This window comes from Garra rufa, chromosome 2 (genome assembly GCF_049309525.1).
Source record: "Garra rufa chromosome 2, GarRuf1.0, whole genome shotgun sequence".
Taxonomy (NCBI): domain Eukaryota; kingdom Metazoa; phylum Chordata; class Actinopteri; order Cypriniformes; family Cyprinidae; genus Garra; species Garra rufa.
The window spans coordinates 6,061,748-6,079,689 of record NC_133362.1 but is presented as its reverse complement, the minus strand read 5'-3'; the positions used below and the strand labels follow the sequence as shown (position 1 = coordinate 6,079,689).

The window sequence follows — 17,942 nt, the reverse complement described above, 5'->3', positions numbered from 1 at the left end:
AAAGTGCATTATACATAAAGTTATTGTTGGGACTTTAGTATGACGGCAGGTTAGAAATCTGGAACACATTCGCAAAAAATTATAACTTTAATAATCAAAATATTTCGACTTTATTCTCATAGTATTCCGACTTTATTCTTGTAGTATTCCAACTTTATTCTCGTAGTATTTCTTTTTTTTTATCGTAGTATTTCGACTTTATTCTCGTAGTATTTCGACTTTATTCTCATAGTATTCCGACTTTGTTCTTGTAGTATTCCAACTTTATTCTCGTTGTATTCCGACTTAATTCTCGTAGTATTCCGACTTTATTCTCGTAGTATTCCGACTTTGTTCTTGTAGTATTCCAACTTTATTCTCGTAGTATTCCGACTTAATTCTCGTAGTATTCCGACTTAATTCTCGTAGTATTCCGACTTAATTCTGGTAGTATTCCGACTTAATTCTCGTAGTATTCCGACTTTATTCTAGTAGTATTCTGACTTTGTTCTCATAGTATTCCGACTTTGTTCTTGTAGTATTCCAACTTTATTCTCGTAGTATTCCGACTTAATTCTCGTAGTATTCCGACTTAATTCTCGTAGTATTCCGACTTAATTCTGGTAGTATTCCGACTTAATTCTCGTAGTATTCCGACTTTATTCTAGTAGTATTCTGACTTTATTCTCGTAGTATTCCGACTTTGTTCTTGTAGTATTCCAACTTTATTCTCGTTGTATTCCGACTTAATTCTCGTAGTATTCCGACTTTATTCTCGTAGTATTCCGACTTTGTTCTTGTAGTATTCCAACTTTATTCTCGTAGTATTCCGACTTAATTCTCGTAGTATTCCGACTTAATTCTCGTAGTATTCCGACTTAATTCTGGTAGTATTCCGACTTAATTCTCGTAGTATTCCGACTTTATTCTAGTAGTATTCTGACTTTGTTCTCATAGTATTCCGACTTGATTCTCGTAATATTCCGACTTTATTCTCATAGTATTCCGACTTTATTCTAGTAGTATTCTGACTTTGTTCTCATAGTATTCCGACTTTATTCTATAAGTATTCTGACTTTGTTCTCATAGTATTCGGACTTTGTTCTCGTAGTATTCCGACTTGATTCTCGTAATATTCCAACTTTATTCTCGTAGTATTCTGACTTTATTCTCGTAGTATTTCGACTTTATTCTTACAGTATTCCGACTTTATTCTCGTAATATTCCGACTTTATTCTCGTAGTATTCCGACTTTATTCTCGTAGTATTCCGACTTTATTCTCATAGTATTCTGACTTTATTCTTGTAGTATTCCGACTTTATTCTCGTAGTATTCTGACTTTATTCTCGTAGTATTCCGACTTTATTCTCATAGTATTCTGACTTTATTCTCGTAGTATTCCGACTTTATTCTCATAGTATTCTGACTTTATTCTCGTAATATTCTGACTTTATTCTCGTAGTATTCCGACTTTATTCTCATAGTATTCTGACTTTATTCTCGTAGTATTCCGACTTTATTCTCGTAGTATTCTGACTTTATTCTCGTAGTATTCCGACTTTATTCTCATAGTATTCTGACTTTATTCTCGTAGTATTCTGACTTTATTCTTGTAGTATTCCGACTTTATTCTCGTAGTATTCCGACTTTATTCTCGTAGTATTCCGACTTTATTCTCATAGTATTCTGACTTTATTCTCGTAGTATTTCGACTTTATTCTCATAGTATTCTGACTTTATTCTCGTAGTATTCCGACTTTATTCTCATAGTATTCTGACTTTATTCTCGTAGTATTCCGACTTTATTCTCGTAGTATTCTGACTTTATTCTCGTAGTATTCCGACTTTATTCTCGTAGTATTCTGACTTTATTCTCATAGTATTCTGACTTTATTCTCGTAGTATTCCGACTTTATTCTCGTAGTATTCTGACTTTATTCTCGTAGTATTCTGACTTTATTCTCATAGTATTCCGACTTTATTCTCATAGTATTCCGACTTTGTTCTTGTAGTATTCCGACCTAATTCTCGTGGTATTCCGACATTGTTCTCGTAAAATTTCGACTTTATTCTCATAGTATTCCGACTTTATTCTCATACTATTCAGACTTTATTCTCATAGTATTCCGACCTTGTTCTCGTAGTATTTCCACTTTATTCTCATAGTATTTCAACTTTATTCTCGTAGTATTCTGACTTTATTCTCCTATGCATTGTCAGAAAGTTCTCAGATTTCATAAAAAATATCTTAATTTGTGAACAAACGTCTTACGGTTTGAAACAACATAAAGGTGAGTAATTAATGACAGAATTTAATTTTTTAGGTGAGCTACCCTTTTTAACATTGTGCCGTACTGACCTTGGTGTTTGTGCGATTGTTCTGCAGACAGTCTTGCAGAACATCCTCGTACTTCTTTATGAGGCCGTCCCGACTCTGATCTGAGGACGGGGTTGTGCTGTCGTAGCCGGATGTGATCGACGAGGCAGAGTTCGAGTCAGACGAGTCAATCGAGAGCGAAGATGTGACTTCAGTGTCCAGAGAGCCACAATCTGAGTCCTGGATGCTTTCTTTCGCATAAGACGTCATGGAGGACGAAATCTGTCTGTCCCGTCGCCAGGGTATGTCCAGATCCGCTAGCCAAAGCTCTCGGTCCAATAACAGCCCTTTTTGTTGCACCGAATGGCCAACAGAGTAAGGCGAATTGCTTAATGAGAAAACCTCATGTTCTGATTGGCTGATTGAAACACTGCTGATATCTGATTGGCTCAAGTGAGGTTTTAAAGCACCAGTGTTTGATGTTTCAGACTTCTTTTGGTCCCATGTAGATTGTTTACTCACAGATTTGTCTGTGCTCACGTCTAACAGATCACTAGTTTCTAGCGACTGCTGAATGAAACTGAAGCTTGAATTGAAAACGTCACACGATGGCATTGATGAGTTTTCCTCCGCATCACGCAAGCGGTGAGTTTTGGAAGAATCCGGGTCATTGTCTCTCTCAAAAACATCCTTAAGCCATTGCTCACTAGGACTGCTGGGTAATCCTGAAATGCACTTTTGAGTGTTCTCATTAGTAGGTGAACCACAAATGGGAGTTTTGGACCGTTCTCGTTCAGAGTCATATGACTGGTTAAGTGGCTCTGAACGCATGTATCCCGGCCGTCTGAAACTCCTCCTGCGATGGTTTCCCACTGCCGCCGCCGGACTCCCACCACCTGTTGAGAACAGATTACTGATTAAACATCTTAAGTCGTGATAATAACCGTGGAAGGTTGTGCAATGTGCAAACTTTCACAATGGCATTTTTGTAAATAAATAATAAGACATAACAGCTGCAGTCATGTGTTTAAGCTATGAAATCTCCCTATAATCAGTGTGTCAAATGCAATACAGATGTTGAGAAATGAAACTGATGGGCATTTGAGGAAATGCACAGTGAAAACAACTGTAAGAGTTTAATAACAGTGCAAAGATAGAGTTCAAATATGAAAAATATGGATAGTTTATCCACATGGTCATCACTGAATACTAATTAATTTATTTAAAATTAATAATTAATTTATTTAAAATTAATAAATATAATAATTTATATTTAAAATTGTACTTTTTCTGTACATCGTACACCTAATTTTCTTGCATTTACTCTCACTTATTTTAATGTGATTCACATTATCAGAAGAGATATTAATATTTGTTTACAGTCAAAATATAATTTATATATATATATATATGTGTGTGTGTGTGTGTGTGTGTGTGTGTGAGTGAAAAAACTAATAAACAAATCACACAAGAAAGAAAAAAAATATATACAAAATATTCAATTAATTTTTTATATATATATATATATATATATATATATATATATATCGTTTTTATCCATTTTTATTTTAAGTTTTAGTTATTTTAGTACATCAAATTAAACTAAACAGAAAAATGACAAAAGCTTCACTTTAAAAAGTCATATTAAAAATGAATACTAAATAAATCAAAATTCAATCTTTATTGCCCATCAATTTTGTGATGATAAAAACAAACAAAACAAACCAACAAACTAAAAAAACAATAGTCAACCAAGATTCATTCATTCATTTTATAAACACAAATTAAATAAACCCTTTAAAGTAAACTAAACAATAAGTTAAAAAATATTGAGAGTAATGAGATACTTTATTAAGACCTTTAATCTTCTAAACTATGAAAGCAATGAAACTTTTCTCTGGGTGAGTAAAACTGACTTTACTATGAGCCGAAATGAGTTAATGAGTTCAAATACATAAACAACAAGCCATTATAACATTATGAACCCCAGAACACCAGAGACAAAAGTCTGAAACCAAAGCCTCGACATCTCTACAGTCAACAAAACACATTAGTCTGTTGTTCTGAGGGTGAAAGGGAGGGATCAGTGGAAAACTCTCAAACGGACTCTTTGTCTGCAGCTGTGATTGGCTCTTCAAATGCGTTTCCCACAATCCCTCACTGCAGCCAATGCAGAGTGAGAACAGCTGCAGTTCAATGTCTCTCTCGCAGATCTTTCAAACATAAACACACAACTACCTCACATGACAGAAATAACAGAGAGTCCATTCACACGACTGGGAGACCCAAAAAACACTGGACCATCACTAAACCAAAAAAGGAGAAAAATGCATGAAATTAAAAGTTTTATATAATGGTGTGCAAAAAGGTTTTAAATATATAAGGCAAGAAAAATGATGCCAAAGAATCTCTTTTTGTCTTGTGGCATTGCGATCTTTCGATAATTTACCCGGAGCTAATGAAGAGCAGATGAAGTCATGGCTGAAGAATGTTTTCTAGAGAGAGGAAGAGCTGCTTGAGCGAGAGACACATCCTCTGGAAGACTTGAACAAAAGGAGGTTATTCAGGGATTCCCAAGGCTTTTTGTTACCCGACCCCTTATTACAAAAAAATACTTTAGGTTTAGTTTGGTTTGTTTACAGACGCAATGCACATTAATAAACATGGCTGTAAATGTGCCATTTGTGGCAATAGCCAACACATTGTATTGGTCAAATTACTGATTTTTCTTTTATGCCAAAAATCATTAGGATATTAAGTAAAGATTAGGGATGTGAAGTAGGGATGCACCGAAAATTCGGCCACTGAAAATTTTCGGCCGAAAATGGCCCAAAAGTGCATTTTCGGTTTTCGGCCGAAAGACTTTTATCACCGAATTAACACGAAACAGTATGTTGACGCAAACAGAAACCACGGCCTGCACGTGCTTTTCTGAAGCAACACGTCTGCGGTCTGGACGTATTTCAGTATATCTGTGAGAAAGACCCACGGATAGCGATTTGCAAAACTTGTAATGCCGAAATTTCAAGAGGGGGTGTGTCTGCAGTCGTGCGGGCAGCCAGTGATGAGAGCAGAGATCCAGACAGATGTAGCTTTCAATGAGTGAAAAACAATGGCTTTACGTTGGTGTTATGTCGCAATATTTTAAAGATATATCTTTTCTATATACTGTATTTTTATAAATATTTATGTTTTAAACCATGACGGTGAGCCAATGGATATCACACAAGCACCGTGAAAACTGCGCAATATGTGAAAGTAAAAACTGACAGTGCTTTCAGTATCTAACATGCATTCTCTCAGAGACAATGAGAGACGATTATACTTCATATGCTGATGTTAATTTAGTCCCCTAATATTTTTCTTGTGCCCTGAACATGGTGGGAAAAAAAATAAAAAGAAACGTATTTTGTGTAAGGTTTGTTTTTGAAAGTCTTAAAGGGATGGTTCGGAGTAGAATTGACTTCATTGCAATGCACTCCGAAGCCCATCTAAATACCCCATCCGAAGTTTTTTTTACCTTAGTCGAACATTTATGGAGATATCAGTTTTTCTAATTGCTTGTTACAGGAGTGAATGGTACATGTGATGTATCCCGTAAATTGCACCACTAAATGTGCAAGTAATCTTACCAAACTTCTACAGTAGTGTAAATAGGTTATGTACTCACAAAACGCTGCATCGGAACATTTGTAAGTCCACCATGAGTGTTTTAAAAACACGTTTTAGCCGATCCCTACTAGTCTCAAAAACTACAAATGGCGACACGTCGACGTCACTTCCCTGGTTTGAAAAAGCACGTAAAAGTCCTCCTACTACATCTGTGTGCATGTCAACTTGTAGGAGGACTTTTACGTGCTTTTTTCAAACCAGGGAAGTGACGTCGGCGTGTCGCCATTTGTAGTTTTTGAGACTAGTAGGGATCGGCTAAAACGTGTTTTTAAAACACTCATGGTGGACTTACAAATGTTCTGATGCAGCGTTTTGTGAGTACATAACCTATTTACACTACTGTAGAAGTTTGGTAAGATTACTTGCACGTTTAGTGGTGCAATTTACGAGATACATTACATGTACCATTCACTCCTGTAACAAGCAATTCGAAAAACTCTAATATCTCCATAAATGTTTGACTAAGGTAAAAAAAACTTCGGATGGGGTATTTACATGGGCTTCGGAGTGCATAACAATGAAGTCAATTCTACTCCGAACCATCCCTTTAAATAAAGCTCTTAATTTTCATTGATGACTGCAGTGTTATTAGGGGTTAAGAAAGTCTTAATTATGATTTCAGGTGGTTTTAAATGTGGGGACTGAAAGACAAGAATTGCGATGAAACTTCAAAAGGCTAGCCATTGAATAAATGAGCGCTGCATGTTTCAAAGTCATTTTCTGCACTGCTTTGTGTACCATTCTGACAGCGCCTCCTGCGCTGTGAAACAGTTATAAATGTGAACTGATGGATCCACAAGATAATGTATTATTAAAATTTAAACAATTAAACAATTTTAACAAAGGCAGTTAAATATATGTATATGTTATTTAAGTAATATAATACTTGATTGATAATAATAGTTTAAATGAATATAATTATTCTTTGAAACTTTAATATTAATTTATGCAATTGCAATGGCTTGATTTTAGTAAGATTAGAACACAGTCATAGTTATAAATGCAATGGTACTAATAATTGGTATAATTCTTTCGGTGTTTCGGTTTTCGGCCTTGTTTTCCTCTTTTTCGGTTTTGGCCAAGAATTTTCATTTCGGTGCATCCCTAATGTGAAGATATCTCGTGGCATGAGATCTGACTGATCTTGCGAGAACGAGACGATATCCTCGCAAAACATTTTGCAGTGTTTACATTAGAGCTGCTCGATTAATCGTTAAAATATCACAATCTCCATCGCAATCTTATTCCTGAATGACAACGATTCACATCGCGCTGCTCACGCTTTACTAACACTTACGATGTGAAAAAGGTGTTTAAGACATTCAAATCTGCATTCATGCTGCTGTTGATCCAGAAAGAGCAACACAAACAGTTTTCAACCACAGAAAATTAATTATTTCTGTAACATACATTTAAATAACAGAAGAACTAGGATAAAAGTTTATAGTTTGGGTAGAAACACTTACAGTAGTGATCGAAACAAAAGTACAATTCATATGTACATAATACGTATGTATTGTAACGCTCATCCTCTCCCGCCAGAAGGTGGCGACAACTGCACGTTTAAAGGTGCCATTGAATGGAAAACTGTATTTACCTTGGCATAGTTGAATAATAACAGTTCTGCACATGGACATGACAAACCATGAGTCTCGAACACCATCGTTTCCTCCTCCTTACACAATTCTGGTGTTTGCAAAAGACCACTGAAAAATAGGTCAATCCTAACATAACAGCGACTATTACATAAGAGTCACAACCGTTAATAGTTACGCCCCCAACATTTGCTTCGCCCAATCATCAGACGTTCTGCAGATAGGCTATTATAAAAAATAAAAAAACTAAGCGAGGACAATAGCGAAAATGGCAGATCACAGGAATAAATGTTATGTTCCAGGTTGTGCAGGAGATATTAAATGCAGGGATGGTTGATGTCTTTATCTTACTCAGAAAGGTAAGGAAAACAAATAAGGCGAGCTACTGAAGGGACACGGTTTGCTTATTTCAGTACATATGATTTCAATTACCACATAAATGAGAGCTGCAGAGATGACTGCACAGATGATGGTGAATGATTTACAGATCCTGAGCACCACTAACAAACATCTAAACTTATGTGGGAAGAACTGCCGCTGTATAACGTTACACAGAGCACAAAGTGAAAGTAAAATGATCGCACATTCAAAACGGCAGTTTCAATAAACCGCATATTAATAGTGGCTCAAGCTCCGTAATTAAATATATATTTTCCTCCATGTGCGAGCTACATAAATGAGCCGCTCTGTGAGACAGCCAATCAGAGCAAAGCCCATCATTAATATTCATGAAGCTTCCAAATAAGGCAGTAACAGAGCATTTCATTCTAGGGACAAATCCTAGGGTTGTAAATGGACTTGGAAACCGTTTCTGGATAGTTTTGCCCTTTCATATGCCATATACCTTCTATGTAGATATCAGAGAACAATTTAAAATATTGTTATCAATGCATTCTATGGTACTAAGTATTTATCATTGAACCATTTATTCAGGAGATTGCAATAGTGAAACAAGTCTTTATTCATTGAGAAAAAGACACTGACATTGAGACACACTCACTTTTAAAATTTATTTTCAATATATATTTTTTTAAAGACTTAGAACATTTTGTCAGAACCACTAGTAAATTACGTTATTTTTTTTAGATTTCTAGTCTTTTTATTTCTTCAGAATCATGGGAGAATCGTATTTATCCAGAATCATGCGGTTTTAGTTTACATGTTTATTACTGCATATAATTCATTAAAATTATACAAATTATTCTGACATAATACAAAATGCACATGCATTTAGTTTTTTTCAGTTGAATAAAATACTATTTTCCCCTATATATTTAATCGCTGAAGATTTCTTGCCTTGTCTTGTTCTCGTGAACCCAGTCTCATGTCTCGTCACACCCCTAGTAAAGATCATGTTCCACGAAGATATTTTGTAAATTTCCTATCGTAAATATACAGGCCTGATAGTGGAAAAAATTCCTGAGCCTGAACTTTTTTTTCCCTTGCCCCCGAGGTGAGTGGGGTGGAGGTACTATGTATGCGACGCACTTTTAACACATAACTTGTTGGTTCAGTTCAGTCAGATAAAGGTTTTTCACAAAAAAGCTTATAGATTGGCATTTCAGCCTTTATCCCATTAAAATGAATAAATCAAGTATATAATGCATAACATTTATTTAAAACAATGTCCTAATTGTTTAGATTTTTAGAAAGCACATTAACTTCTTTCACATTTACAACTCTGTGTTTGCATAAAAAACATTGGTCGAGATTTGCAATAATCTGACCAAAAACAGCTAAAAATTTGGACGTGCAAATTAATTCTATGTCACGAGGGGGCGCTTTAGGAGCGCTGAAATATTACGGTTTCCCTAAGAATGGCTGAAAGCAAAAGCAGCATTAACGCTGTTTTATCAGTCATGAAATGAAAATGCCAACGACACGTTTCTGAGGACAGTCGGTTCCCTTCAGATACATTCATATAAAGACAACAGTGCCGCGTTTTGACTTTGAAACGTGCAGTGAGCATATTTATTCAATGACATCATTGCCTCTTAAAATTTAATCCAGCTCTATCGCCAGGGGCGTAGCAACCGGGGGGGACGGGGGGGGAAATGTCCCCCTCACTTTTAGAAACAGGTGATTCTGTCCCCCGCACTTTTTTTTTTGACCTAGCGCCAATATTTCCGCCCCTGGTCTCTGATTTGTTACTTAGATTTGAGTGAAGTAACATTTAGCCAATCACAGCGCGAATCTCTTGGGCGTCTGTCATGAGCTTCAAATCTTGTTGCTCTTGTAAACAGAATGTATTATGAACATCACCTTTGAGCAGGGATGTACTGGCCATCGGGAGAACCGGGACATTCCCGGTGGGCCGGTGGAGTAGTGGGCCGATCGCCGAAGCGAGGAAGACCTCTGCCATTATATGCGCGGTTTTAAATTACAGCACATTCGAAACTGCAAATATCCCAAAATTGTGAATCAGCGGGATCAGTCGCCCGCGTAGCGCTGACGAACGTGCCCTGCGCTTCCAACACAATGTAAAGTGATAAACAGTGCAAGTTGCTTGATCCCAGGCCCGGATTGGCTAATCGGGAGGACCGGGAAAATTCCCGGTGGGCCGGTCCGTTTTTTTGGCCGCGAGGGCCGGTGTCCCTAGCTGCCTGCACTCACAGCAGTCACCAGGGGCGGACTGTCCATCGGGAGAATTTTTGGCCCGCTACCCTCCAATTTTTATTATTATTATTATTATTTAATATTGTTGTTGTTATTGTTTTTGTTGCTGGCCTAATGTACTAAAGTGGTTATTTCTGAATTAGCCATTCAATAATAAAACTCTAATAAATCATAAATCGGTTAGTCTTGACTGGCACGCGTTTCGTCTCGCGCGCGCTCCGCGCATCCGCGCGTCCGCCGTCCGCCAAAAGGACGCGAGACTGAAGTAGAAGTGCCCAGGTGGAGCAGAGAGACAAATCTGTCCTGTTTAGGACCTAAAGTGCAGGTCAGTTACATCTGTAAACAGACTATTGTAGTTTTGTCTTTGTTTACTTAAGTATTGAACCGCTAACAAATGTTAATCTATAAAAAATATCTTTTTAAAACAAGTTTAGTGATCTACCCTTATGAAAATTAACTGTGGTTTTACAAAACATGTTTACTATAGTTATACAATAATTATACAATATACAATGGTTTTGCTACACTATAGTTTCACCATGGTATAAAACTCTGATTATACTAATGGGAATCAATCCTAAAAAGAAAAAAAAAGAAAACATGGTTACTATGTATACCATAGGCTCCATAATATCATGGTTAATTTTCCTTAGGGCCAAACATGACCCATGATAATGCAAAACATGTTTAGTTTTTAATAAAGATATATTCAAGATGTAGCTAATTTTTGTTGTTCTAATTTTAACATTACGACAATAACACATGGTCCTAATGTAGTGGCACTCTTTTTTCTGTTGTTCTTTTCTCTATCAAATGTTTTAGTAATAATCATAAATTATATATCATTTGAAAGCTTAAAAGCTCAAGAACCATCGTGGTGGCTGTCTCCTCCCCCTTAGCAGCAATGTCAAGTGTCATTTTACAAAATTACAACTTTTTACAATCTTGACAAAAACACGTCTGGTCCGATTGTCTTCTTTAAAAAGAGACCAACCTTAGATCTGTATTACGAAGTGTTCATGAATTACAAGAAGTTTGGATGGTGCACTTTTATGCCTATTTTAAAAAATGGGGGGTGACAGTTAAGGGTTGAATTTTTCAAAAATAATTGTAGGCCTATACTATGTGCAAACAAGTTACAGTGAGGTGGTTGTTTTGCAACAAGGTGGAGATGTGTTTATGAAAAAAGTGACATACAAGAAAATTAGTTAAAAAAGTAAACACACATGAGAGACAGAGAGATTAAAAGAGATTAAAAAGCAAATTGCAAGTTCAAGAGATAGCATTTAATTTAATTCAATACTTGGTCTATTCTTTATTTGTGTTTAAGGACTGGATATCTGTGAACAATTTTGCACAGAATATATATTCAGATATTGCAGAAAAGGACATTGTGATGTTTAAAAGAATAGTGTTGGAGATTTACCCTTTAATGTTCTCATAATTATAAAAAAAAAATATTTGAACTTATAAATCAGCTGTTTTCTTGAAAAATACATGATAGTGTCATTAGAAAGTTGAATACATATTATTTTAATCTTTATTTTATACATATAGCTTAATATATATTTGTATTTATTTGATATTTTTTCATTTCAAGGTTTGGATATTTATGAGCACTAATTCTAACAGAAAATAGATACTGATACTGTTAAACATTACATTGTGTTAACTGTTCAAATAAATCTTCACTGTGAAGCAACACTTAGGCTACTGTATTTGCACTGAATTGGAAATGACGTCATTTTAATATAGTCAGTCGTGAACTAAAGTGGGCCGGTCTAAGGCTTGAAACTCCAGGGCTGAAAAGGAGTCCCACTCCGGCCCTGCTTGATCCATTCAGATATAACACAGAATTGTGTTATATAGTCATGTGATATGAGAACATTAAAGGTTCTGTAGGTTCTGCTGGGCTTGGAAACTGCATGATGAGGTAAAGTGGAAAATGCCAATATATAATTACTGTCGTTTTTTTTATTATTATTACAAATTTCATAGTTTATTATTACTGTTTATTAAAAAAAAAACATATTACCATGGTAATGTTTTCTTGTGACCAGCATCTTACTAATATCAAAGAACGTTGCTAATACTAGTCAGTTAATATCTGGATTCTAAGCAATAATTTCTTTCTTTTTATGTTTAGTTGTAATTAACTTTAATTGGAGTAAAATGTAAATTCAACAAGACCCTGGTTAAAGAAAAATACCAGTGTCTGTTATATAAATTAGATGTTTACTACAAATATTAAAGTTCTTAAAGGAACAGTTCACCCAAAAATAAAAAAGGTAATCTTTTACTCAACATCATGTAATTTCAATCCTGTATGAACTTCTTTCTTCTGTGGAACATAAAGGAAGATACTTTGAGAAATTCAAGAAATGTTTGTCTATAGATTAGAAATCAAGGGTAACCACATATGTTTGGTTACATTCTACAAAATATCTTTTGTGTTCCACAGAAGAAAATAAGTGATACGGTTTTGGAACGACATGAGGGTGAGGAAATTATTTTTATTACAGAATGATTTTTTTTATTATTACAGAATTTATTAGCAATTAATTTCTTGCAATCTAGCTCAAAATCAATGCTTTACTGCATGCATTTCTATGTGACAAAAATGCATTATTAAGTTTGTTGCATTTTAATTCAGTAGTACCTATCATTATTTGCTTATTTCCTGTTTTATTTATTTATTTACTCCAATTAAAGGCCCTATAACCCAACAAAACTTTCACGGGGGAACTTTTGGGCCGGATGGGCTGGATTTGTCCAGGGCCGAATTTCAACCCCAGTCCAGCCCTGCCTTTGGGTCACATGACCATACTGTCCCCCCCACTTTTAAATTGGCTGCTACGCCCCTGTCTATCGCGATTCTCGTCTTTCCGTCCCCAACTGTAAGACCTCTTAAAATAATTAATCCTCTTCTTTTACTATTTAAAATATTTACCACTTTTTATGGCCTTAAATATGATACAACTAAATTGAGGAGTTTTAAGGACCCCATGAGCCCTCTACTTCAGGATAGCCCGTCGGGCAGCCGGTCAAATAATGTTGGTAGCACGACTGGAAAACCCAATAGCTCCGGGACGTCGGGCTAGCGATTTTGCGAGCCCTGTAAATATGCCTTTATCGAAATCCTTAATGTCTTCCCCTGGCTTCATAAACATAGCCATGACTTACGGTTTGAGTTGCCAGTAGGAGACAATTGTACAGTATGGGAGCTAAAAACACCTTCGCGCATGGAGCATTGCCTTAACCTGTATCAATCTATTTGACAAAGACACAAGGCCCGCCCCTTCCCTACTTCTGATTGGCTCATCGGCTAGAATGTGACTTGTTTGAGTCGTTGAGCGTTAAAGCTGCTCTCTGACCTGCACATCTCAGATTTAGAGAAATGACAGAGCAATATCCGCGAACCTGATTTTTTTTTCCCCCGCAGCCACAGTACGCCGGAAATCCGGCGTGGTGCCGGAACGCTATCACCCCTGAATATATCAAAACTTAATTCTTCATTAGTAGTATGCATTGCTAAGAACTTTATCTGTACAACTTTAAAGATAATTTTCTCAATATTTCGATTTGTTTGCACCATTAGATTCCAGATTTTCAAAAAGTTGTATCTCAACCAAATATTGTCCTTTCCTAACAAGCCATACATCAATGGAAAGCTTATTTATTCAGCTGTTTGTGTTGTGGTCCAGGGTCATTTCAATTAACTTTTATTTATATGATTAAATTTATCAGCTTTTCATCAACTCAAACCCCTTGCAGTTCCCCAGTTTGGAAAACCCGGTACTTCACCTAAAATGATTGTTTACTCTCTATGACGAATGCAAAACGCCCTTTTTCTTTTTCTGTGGAACATTGATGAAGATATTTTGAAGAATACACAGAAAAAAGCAGAATGAATAAAAACATACAGTTCAGATCATCTTTGAACGACCATACCAACAAAAACCCATCACTGAACAGCTGTACTCCTATTACAACCACAATTGAGATGCACCATCATCCTCCATCTGTCACGGACATCGTCTAGTTCAGCTTTAGATCACTCAACCTTCAATAGACGACTAGTAAGTGACACTTTCCCCTCAAAAGGGAAGGAAATGCTTTCAAGTCTCCGTAAAGACACATGCTTGTCACAATTCCCTAAAAGATCAGATGAAACCCTCTTTAAAAAGATCAAACTGAAAAAAAAAACAAGAAGTGTCAACAAAAACAAGGAAATAGTTTAAATTTTGTCCAGGTTTGATTCAATTCAGTATAAAAATGTGTCAGTTTTGCTGAAAATGGTGCATCTGATCTCTTACTAATGTAACATCTGCACCTTTTCTCAACAACGCACATGATTTGAGATATAATTTGTATCTGGAGAACAAAGAGGTTTGATCAAATCCTCAATTATGTGCAACAGTAACAGATGTTTGACTAAGCAAACGTCACTAATTACTGATAAATGGTTTAACCGCTAAAAAAAGCACCAATCAATATTGACATGCATTGAAAAGCCACTATTTTCCAGTGGGCTGACAGCCCTGAGAGAAACATGTGTGTTTACCTTAGTCGATTAGTGAGGCCCTCTCCAAACACACTTCTGCTTTACTCTGCCTCCCATTGGCCGCTCACGAGTGTTTCATGCACACAACGGTATGCCGAGGACATCGTGAAGAGGAAAACCAAATGTTTGAGGACAAAACAGCAATGTGTTTCAGTAAAAGTTGCAGCATTTGAGCTGATTCACCACACTTACACATGCATGTATAGTGTGACTCGTCCAGTGACGGCAGGTTTGAGGAAGTGAGAGTTTTACAGTCATTTTTTGCAAGTCTTTTCCTCTCTCTTTTTAACACACAGAGTCAAGACTCGGTGAGACTAAGCTCAGCTCTCTGTGTGCCCACAACAACCAAAACACGATGTTCACAGCAGTGTTTTTACTGTTAACTAAAACCAAATCATCCGTGTTAACTGAAAAATATGAAACACTACATTATAAAACATAAACTAAATGCAAATTAGAAATGCTACTTGGCAACTAACTGAAAAAGCTGAAAGCTGAAGTTCTAAACCTGCATTGCAAAAAAAGCCTTTTTTTTTACTTAGATTTTCATGTCTTGTTTCTAGCAAAAATAACAAAGTATTTTCTAGATGAGTAAAAATTATTGTCTTATTGTCAGTAAAAACAAGTCAAAATTAAGTGTTTTTGCTTGAAACAAGCAAAATAATCAGCCAATGATGTAAGAAAAACAATCTTTTCTGTTTGAAATAAGATATTTTTGCTTACCCCATTGGCAGATTTTTTTTTGCTTGTACTAAGCAAAAACTCAATTTTTCTGAAAACAAAAAAATATTTTTTACTTGTCTAGAAAATCCTTCTTTATGTTAGAATTTTTTGATATTTTGGCTGGAAACAAGGCAAAACATCTAAGTAAGAAAATCATTTTTTGCAGTGTGCTAATTTAAATAACAGTAAAACTGAAATAAATGTAATATTTTAAAAAGTTTCTAAAAACACTTCTAAAAATGACAAAAGCATACAATGAAATTACTAAAAATCAAACTGAAATTAAAATGAAAACTGAAAATATAAAAATTCTAGTGAATTTAAAATAGTAAAAAAAATTAAATAGAGCTGCAAGCAGCAATTAGCAGGGCATTTAAAGCCCCACTAAGTAACTTTTTTTACCTTAAAATAATGTTTCCGAACTCATGTCAGTGGTTCATCAACTCATAACAGGGTGAAACGGCACTTTCGTATTTGCTTTGCGACCCTCTATCAGCCATAACAGCACTATGTAAGTTTGGGTCGTCGGGTCGCGGTTTTGTGGTTCAAATGATACTACAAATGCGACTTGCTTCACGGCAGGCTTCACAAAAGGTTTTCATACTTTTATAAAGTCATACAACATACTCTACATTGTCACTGGACATCATTATTTCCAAAGCCGGTCCTGGATAGCCTCCAAACAAATAACGTGCATGTGACACGACGGTAGGTTAAATTATTTACGACAGTGGTAATGGACAATTCCGCTTCTAACCTGTAGAGGGAGCATTGAGGGAAAAGTTACTTAGTGTTGCTTTAAGCACATATGAAAAGGCATTATATAGCAAGCCTGTAACCACCTAAATCAATGATTTTGAAAAGCATTTTTGGCAAATACAGGTAATCTAACATAAATATTATGTTTTTTTAAAGGTTATGACTGTTATAGCACCAGCTGTGGTCCAATCTCCTTAAAACTTTGTATGCATGTTTAGAATCACCTGTTGCTCAGCAGGTTTGGTGAAGTTTTGAGTTTTCCATTAGGCTTTATAGGCTCTGGGGTATATTTGGACAGGCCCCTTTTCTAAACGACCCCGGTATAGCTTCCCAAAGGGTAAACTTTGAATCTGACTAGAGTCCAGAGAATTGTACTGCAGTGTTTTTTTTTTTTTTTTTTTTCAAAATTAAGCAAAAAACCTAGGACAATTTTGCAAAAGTAGGTTTTTGACATCTTAATTATGTAACAAACGATTTAAATGGCAGCAGTGGTTTTACAGGCAAAGTTGTCCAGAATGAGAAGTTCTAACATATGATATGAATTTCATATGCAAGTCCAAAAAATGTTTAATGTACAATTGTTTCTCACAGACCTTTGGAGCCGTGAGTCAAACAGGCCCATCGAGTTTCGTTCCGATCGGCCTTTGTTAACCTTTTCCAATAGGTGCTCAAACTTCATCCAATGTATTTTTCAGGTACACCGATGTCCTTATAGACACATGTGGCACTTTGGACCAAGACCTTGCGCGGTGATTTTCATGTTGATAGGACAAATGGTTTTGTAGGTATAGACATTTTTATGTTTTTTCCCTGTTATAGCGCCACCAAGTGGCCAAGCTTCGCGATTTTTGTCCTTTGTTGGGGGTTCGGTGCCTTGCTCAAGCGACTCACCTCAGTCATGGTATTGAGGGTTGAGAGAGTGCTGGACATTCTCCAATCTCCACCTACAATCCCTGCCGGACCTGAGACTCAAACCTGCAACCTTTGGGTTACAAGTCTGTCTCTCTAACCATTAGGCAACGGCTGCCCCGTGTTTGGTGACAATATCTCATTCCATTCAGGAGTTATCTGCATTTTACTAAAAGCTCGCCCTGCCCCTTTTGAACATTTTGACGTCCATTTGCTACGGTGAGTCGAACTAGGGATGTTAACCGATGACCGTTTGACCGGTGGTTGACCTTATCAAAGTTAACCGGTCAAAGTTGTCGGTAGTCGGTTAAAAAAAAAAGTGCCGGTGCGTCTTTTACGCATTCTGAAGGTGCCTGTTTTATCCATTGGTTTTATCATGTTGCAGTCTATTAGGCAACATTCCGCATAAGATGGGCTTAGATTTGGAAATACATTACATCTACATTTCAGTGGTAACCGATAAGGTGATGATGATCATCATCTTTCTTTATTATGGTTAGCACTACCTCAACTAAAGCGGCGTCTCTTCGGAGCTGTCATTTTCTTAAATGAGCCGTGGCAATGTTTCAAATGAGCTTCTAACCTAGACAAACGCCTTTATTTTCAAAGCGATCACCTTGTACCCAAACCATTTGAAACTAAGGAGCCATTTGTCCTACGATTACATACAACAAGCTCTTCGGCACCGCGTTTGCGGGACTCATGTTTCGCGCTGTAGGGGATTTTTAAAAAAGTGACGTGAGTGGCAGTGTGTGTGTGTGTGTGTGTGTGTGTGCGGGAGGCAGAGCGGCAGAGAGAGGCTGCGAT

General features: G+C 36.4%; 1 protein-coding gene across 1 annotated transcript in view; it reads right to left on the bottom strand.

Annotated features, from left to right (window-relative positions):
* disc1 (DISC1 scaffold protein) overlaps positions 1 to 17,942 on the bottom strand; it is an 89,741-nt gene that overhangs the window by 66,764 nt on the left and 5,035 nt on the right. Inside the window, exon 2 of the mRNA XM_073834559.1 lies at positions 2,340 to 3,193. Within this exon, the coding sequence (XP_073690660.1) occupies positions 2,340 to 3,193 (854 nt within the window). The remainder of the gene's footprint in view (positions 1 to 2,339; positions 3,194 to 17,942) is intronic.